Here is a 6664-nt window from a genome sequence, read left to right as displayed (position 1 = left end):
AGGGGAAAACAGGCTTATTTGAATATATTTTAGAACAATTTATATATAGTTGTGACACACAGTATTTTTTTATTTTATTGACTAATCACTGATTGCCTTGATCGCACGCCACTGTTAGACGTTAAGCTGAGACTACATCATATACTCAGTTCTGAATCATACGAGTATAATATTAATAATATTATTTGAGACAAAATGCCTCTGCATTTGAGAGATGTGTGATATAAATAAATGGCTGTAATCATGTTGACAGAGTTTGTGCCAGGTCCTAGACCCTCTTGCATTGTGACAGTAGTAGAAGTGGCTCTCTTGATTCAAAACTCACCCTCAGGTGCCCTCATGGTCTTGCCATGCTGTTTGCTCCATCCCAGTGGGTGCAGGTCAGCAGTCATGATGTCACACCAGAAATCAGCCCGCCTGTCGTCTTGGTAACCCTCATACCGGAGCAGTAGTAGTTGGCCACAGGTGGTGATGATGTTAGCCACCCAGTAAGGTTGGTCAGGCTCACTGCGCACACATACCTCTAGCTTCATACCAGGAGTAAGGCCTGTCTGCATGTCCTGGTCAACCTAAGACACACAATCACAATCTAAGCAGTCTAAAACACAACTCTATTTGGAACATTCTGGAGAGGCTTGTTTATGCCAACAGTTCTGGGGATGGCCTCTTGTTAACCACAAACTAAAAGCACTGGAATGAGATGGAGGACGGTAAAGTAGTGAAAGTATAGTACTAATGGATTTGTAGACAAAGTGTGATCAGTTTGAAAGTCGTAGTAGTATTGTATGTGTGTATCTAATACTTCTAATACTTAGACAAGTGGAAATGCCTCATCACCACTTACATGTTTGAAGGCATGATGTGGCACGGACATGGCCCCCGTCTCCTCAAGGTAATCGTCCCAGCTAAAGTCAGGAACATCTTGAGCAGAGTCTCCTTCTGAAAAGCACACAAACATGTATCAAAACACATTCACAAAGCAGGGATTTCAACCAGTTTCATGCAGCTGCGCACAGAATTTGTCTCACCAGATTCCACTGATTCCTGACTCATGCTGGTGCCCTCTCAAGGGTGAGCAACTTCAAGCACTGCAGAGAAACAAAGGTAGAGGATTAAATGGAAAATACTGACTCTTCAGAGACAACTGCATAAAAAACCTTGATAATTCCATTACCGTTTCACAAAAGTGCAAATCAATACACAATGCTAGTGCTAAGCTGGCACAAAGCCTCAGACACAGAGGGGCGTAGGGCAGGGCAATGTCGTTCTTATGAGCACAGTTCATATATTTATACAATGTATTCAGAAGAATACATTGTATATTTAAGTGTTAAATGGCACTGCAAGTTTATTCAAAAGTTTTTGTCCAGATTATTTTTTTTTTTTTTGCTATTTATGATACTTTTTTTTTTTTACATTATCGGCCCGCCCTAGAGGAGTGGAAATGTGCAGGAAAAGTTTTATGAAAACCATTTGCACTATTAGACTTAAGTGTAGGATGTTTTAAGACTGTAGAGATCAATTATTTTTGTAATCAAGTCCTCCATCGATTATTGTCTTTGTTTAATTGAGTAATCGGTCACTATGTTTTTACATTATGGAATGTAAATATTCCAAAATATCAAAATGTGTAATAGTTGTCAAATAATCACCTTACAATATTAAAACAAGTCTACATGTTAGCAATGACAATAGGTCTTGATTATACGTCAATTAAAGTATTTTATATTATTTAGTTTATGGTTTGTTCTATGAGGGACCTGTGGATGCAGGTAAGTCATGTGAGGGTCCTCCTGGTGCAGGTCTGCAGGGAGGGGACTCTAGGTGAAGGTCTGCAGCCGGACGCTTCTTGAGTATTTTAAACTCATGAGTGTGACAGGGAAGCAGAGTTTTGTTGCATGAAAGAGCACAGAGGACAGAGAGTATGAACGATGACGAGGCAAAGACACAGAAGCTAAAGTGAACGGTGCTAATGCTGCAAAATGACTGCAGTCACAGCTCAAAACACCGAGCTCCTTCACACAACAAAACTTAAACGCCGGTCGTTCCACAGATTCATACGTTTTTAATAAAATATGTCAATTAAACGAATCATCAAGGCAATACAATAATAAAAGCTTTTTTTAATAATCGAATTACTTGATTAATCGTTTCAGCCCTAGATGTTTTAGTTATATTTGGCTATATTTGCGACACAGGTTTAATTTAGAAAAGCAGTAGTACCTTGGTTTACTAGAAACAATTTTGAGAATGGTCATTAAAAAGGCATTTAAAAATTGGAAGAATATTGCAACACGTCTATAGCTAAAAAGTTTTCATTCTGAAAAACGCGAGGGGGAAAGAATATCACATAAATAGGACACACTTGGACCTTCCCTAAAGTTTTAGAATAGTTTATATCAGTTTTGATGTTAAAAATGCATAAATAAAAAAGATTTTTAGAATAATTGTGATATTGAAGTATAAAAATATAGTTTTACATTTTGGTATTGAAACACTATCGACACATTGACCCCAACAGCTTTGAGAAATGCAGAAGAAATTGCTTAATGGTCAAAAGACGCCATGAATGTGAAAGAGCAAAGGGGATGGCAGGGTGTCATGGCAGCGGAGAACTCTAGGTCCATTCATAATGCCTGTCAAGCTCGTCATTGTCACATGTGACGTCTCTATTAAATCCAGGGGCACAATCAGAGTGAACCCCCTCCAGACCGCCACGCTGCCACGGTGACCTCTGTGACACCCCAGGATCAGTACTGCCTTTGACCCACCACCCTTCCCAGACTCGACCTGTCACTCTAGTCCCTCCCACCAGCGCTTACACACAGTCCAAAGGGCTTTTAGTGACCCTGGAGCACACCACAGAGGCACGGACACTGCTGGGGCGGTAGTCAACTTAAGGCATGCTCTGTGCCACAATTAGGTGAATAACGGGAGCGCGGCGCTGCCAAAAACTCTGTGCTCTGACCCAAAATGCACTGACAGGAGATTACAGGAAATCACACAGTAGATAAATATTTCAACACACTCTTCAATCACTAAATGGCAAAATAACTCTTGGAAAAAATGTCTGGACAATGCGGCTGACCTGAAAAGATCCTTGACCGATTGATTGACCGATCGGCAAAAAACAGTTTTTGGTGCAAAGTACAATAAACACAAAGAACTGAATTGTCCCACATGAGAAGAGAGTTTAAAATCCTCCACCATTATAAACACAACAACTAACATTTAGGCGTGAAACAGATCTGAAAAGACAGAAGTGAGATTTGGTTCCCTTTGAGGCAACCGCTCCTGTGATTTCAGGCCTTACATAAATTAATTGAATTGAATTGAATGATGGAACTTAGAAACAGATAAGATTATTCACTGCAGACCATTTATTTATGATCTGTGTTTTAATATTGATCAAAAGAGTTTGGACACATCTGGGTTAAAGTCATTATTTTCCTTTGTGATCCAAGTTTTTGTAGATTGTGCAAATTAGGACATCGACATCATAACATTACAAACACAATCTTCTTTGCCTTTTCCCTCATGGGCTCCCACCTCAACACTAAAATATACTGTAATAAATCAATTTCTATCAACTTTGGGTGGTAGTGTTTGAATCTTATGTGTGGCAAACCTTATCATTTATTAATTGGAGTGAGGTAAACATTTTTTTCCTTCACTTTTACCCACACCCTCACTCAGATAACGTTATATTAGCAATGGAAAGGAAGTCACAGAGTTGGAGTTACATTCTAATTACACAATAGAACATGACCCTGTCCACGTCACGCACGAGTCACAGAACAACAAAGCTCTTCAATGCTTTTCTCAGCACTAAAGGCACAAATACACCCTCTTCACAACATAAATATATATATGTGTGTGTGTTGTGGCCTTCTGCTGCTGGGTGACATACGCGAGAGCACGAACTTGATACAGTCGGCGCTCGTCTAACGGAGTCACAACAAACGGGTTTTAGGCTCACGTGGGCCCAAAACACGCACATTCGTCCTGTTCAACGCCAAGTAGTGCGGAACATTCACTTTTGACGTGCACATGCGGGTTGCACAATGGGGAAGTTAAATTGAATAGTGCGGGATACGCGGCGGGTGCAAAAAAAAAAAAAAAAATGCAACACTGACTCACTCTTGCTTTAACGCGATGTCGATTTCATTCATTTAGCTTTAGATCTAACAGAGAATTGAGTCGAACCGACCACAAAATCGCGACGGTGTTAATGGACAACGGCATCAGAAGGATAATAACGCGACGGCTTAATACTGCGTGCCTCGAACTTTCGCGTAGGCTCAGACGTAGGCCTACAAAGACACGGACTGCGCGACCGTCTGGATGTTCCAACGGGCACACGCGCTGCAGCCGGGCGACTTTGGACGGACCGCGGGCCACATGGTCAATCCGCGTCCGTCCGAGTCAAGTTAGCCCGCGTCATGAGCGGGGCCGGAGCAGGTTTACGAGCCCCGCGGAGCAGCAGGAGCAGCAGCAGCAGCAGCAGCAGCAGCAGCAGCAGCTCTACGGGCGCTACTCGACACCGACTCATCTTTTTGAGAGACGGGAAAAAAGGCGAGCGCGGAACCACAGGACAAAACATCACTTGCAAATAGTATGCGGCAACACGCGGTAAGTGAATATTGAGTCGCCAGTGTCGCTACTTACCCGTAAGTAGTTTTTCTAAGTCGATTTTAGATGCCTTCCCTCTCCGAATGCTCGCGCACACCACAGTGAGACGAAGCGTACGGATAAACCGGCGTCAGCCCCGGTTTGACCTTTCATAATAAAAGAGGCCTACGTCAGGCCCACGTGCAGCCACGGAAACGCCACACGCGCTCATGCGGAAAGTGAATCAGTGCCGCAGATCAAAAGGAATTAAATGGCCTTTATTATTTGAAAATAGTCTAAATTTATGCTTAAAATTATTAGTATTTAGCATGATCCTTTATCAAGATAGGCTTCACTGGTAAAACTATTACAATATAGCTACAAACAACATTATTGTTGTTTATCTCACGTTATGCAGTATGTCTCCCGTCTTAAATCCCGCCACTTCCGGGATGGCTTTACTTGAATACGACGATGGACTTTACGCTCTCATTCCAATATGGCACAAGTGGCCACTGCGCATGCTCTGCCGTCTTGAGCCGGACTGCATCGCTTTACTTCAATGTTTACGCGTAATAAAACAAAAATCACATCCAGTATGACAAATAACATTGAAAAAAGTGTCTACGTGAAGTTTCAAAGTGATTTTTATTTCCAACAAAGAAGGAAAGGATCAATAGCATCATCACCATCATTATAAAAAGAGAAAGAAAGAAAGTATTGCTTTTGAAACGGTCAATCATATGACGTACACGGAAAGAATAAAGTCTAAAGAATAAGGTCTGGCGGTAATGTAACGCTTGGATTCCAGCCGCCATAAAACACCAAAGAAGAAGAATCATATGACGTACGCAAAACGTCCTATTTTGTTCTGGATTGCACTGGAAATATGCAAACGAACGGTGTCTGAATATCCAAATGTCATCCTCGTAACACAATGGCGTTGTTCAAACACCTGTAGATAAATCATAGACTGTACTTTTCAATGAAACTCTAATAAGGAGCTCGGGATTGAAGCTATGCGCTGCCTCTCCTTGCAGAAATGTCTCTTATATTTCCAGTTTGGAACATAGTTATCGACCCCACGGCGCCTCCTAGGGGACGCAGTGAGAATGTATCTTCATCTACCCGCCCCCCGGCTCCGGCCCCGCCCCCGGCCGGCGCAGTACCGTGTTTACACAAAGGAGGAACTCATGAAACTGCGGAGAACTGTCGTCTTACCCGGAGATCGTCACGTTATCCCGTCGCAATACTGACCTAACCTAATACTGATGTGCAATTCTGTCATATGTGCAATTGCTGTTGGAATTCATGTGCAATTCATGTGCAATTACTGTGAAATTCATGTGCAATCTATGTGCTGTCGTGACACATATTCATGTGCAATTACTGTCGGGATCACATGCAATGGTATTTATTTATTTATTTGTCTATGGGAGTTTTTATTTATTTATAGGAGATCTTCTACTGAAAGTGTTTTTCAGACTTCCTATAAGTGATCTGTTCTTCTGTATCTACCTCTGTATCTTCCTGCGTTGCACCAATGAAATTTCCCCATGTGGGACAATAAAGGAATATCTTATCTTATCTTATCTTATTATAAAGTCTATTGGGAGAAATTCAACATCTGGCTCACGGTGTTAATAATGGAAAAGGAATGGGACAATTATACTGACTTTTGTTTCGAATTAGGCGTAAAATACAGAGACATAAACATCTGTGGTGGACTTGAGGGGGTGCCTAAGTGTTATGAGGGGCAATTTTGGGACAGAAAATTGTTATCTTTGACAGTTTTAGCTTTTCCTGTTTCCAGTTCCAGAGGGGAGCACACTGGCACTATCAACCAGAGAAGAGGGTACTGGTGATCATCTCAGGAGTTTAAAGGTAGGGCCTGTGCCCTTACCATGGATCTATGGGTCTTACAGGTTTAGACAGGGAGCCATCATCACTACTGAACCGGAGTTGCCAGTTCAAAAGACACATATTTGTCTCATCGTGAAATCAGAACGTCCAGAAACGTCTGAGCTGCAGAAGATGCATTAGTTTGGATGTC

The 6664-nt window shown here is 41.8% G+C and overlaps 1 protein-coding gene across 4 annotated transcripts in view; it reads right to left on the bottom strand.

Moving 5' to 3' along the window:
• sfmbt1 (Scm like with four mbt domains 1) overlaps window positions 1–4759 on the bottom strand; it is a 15420-nt gene extending 10661 nt beyond the window's left edge. For all 4 annotated transcript variants that reach the window (XM_072451646.1, XM_072451647.1, XM_072451648.1 and 1 more), the window contains exons 1-4: window positions 4669–4759; window positions 1029–1088; window positions 845–939; window positions 326–569 (exon numbers count right to left, since the gene is read on the bottom strand). In XM_072451646.1, coding sequence (XP_072307747.1) covers window positions 326–569; window positions 845–939; window positions 1029–1053 — 364 coding nt within the window. In that variant the 5' untranslated portion in view covers window positions 1054–1088; window positions 4669–4759. The remainder of the gene's footprint in view (window positions 1–325; window positions 570–844; window positions 940–1028; window positions 1089–4668) is intronic.
• Window positions 4760–6664: the final 1905 nt, after the last annotated feature.

Source organism: Eucyclogobius newberryi, unplaced genomic scaffold (assembly GCF_026437365.1).
Source record: "Eucyclogobius newberryi isolate DKJ021-1_F unplaced genomic scaffold, fEucNew1.0.hap1 SCAF_19, whole genome shotgun sequence".
Taxonomy (NCBI): domain Eukaryota; kingdom Metazoa; phylum Chordata; class Actinopteri; order Gobiiformes; family Gobiidae; genus Eucyclogobius; species Eucyclogobius newberryi.
This window is presented reverse-complemented; position numbering and strand designations above follow the sequence as displayed.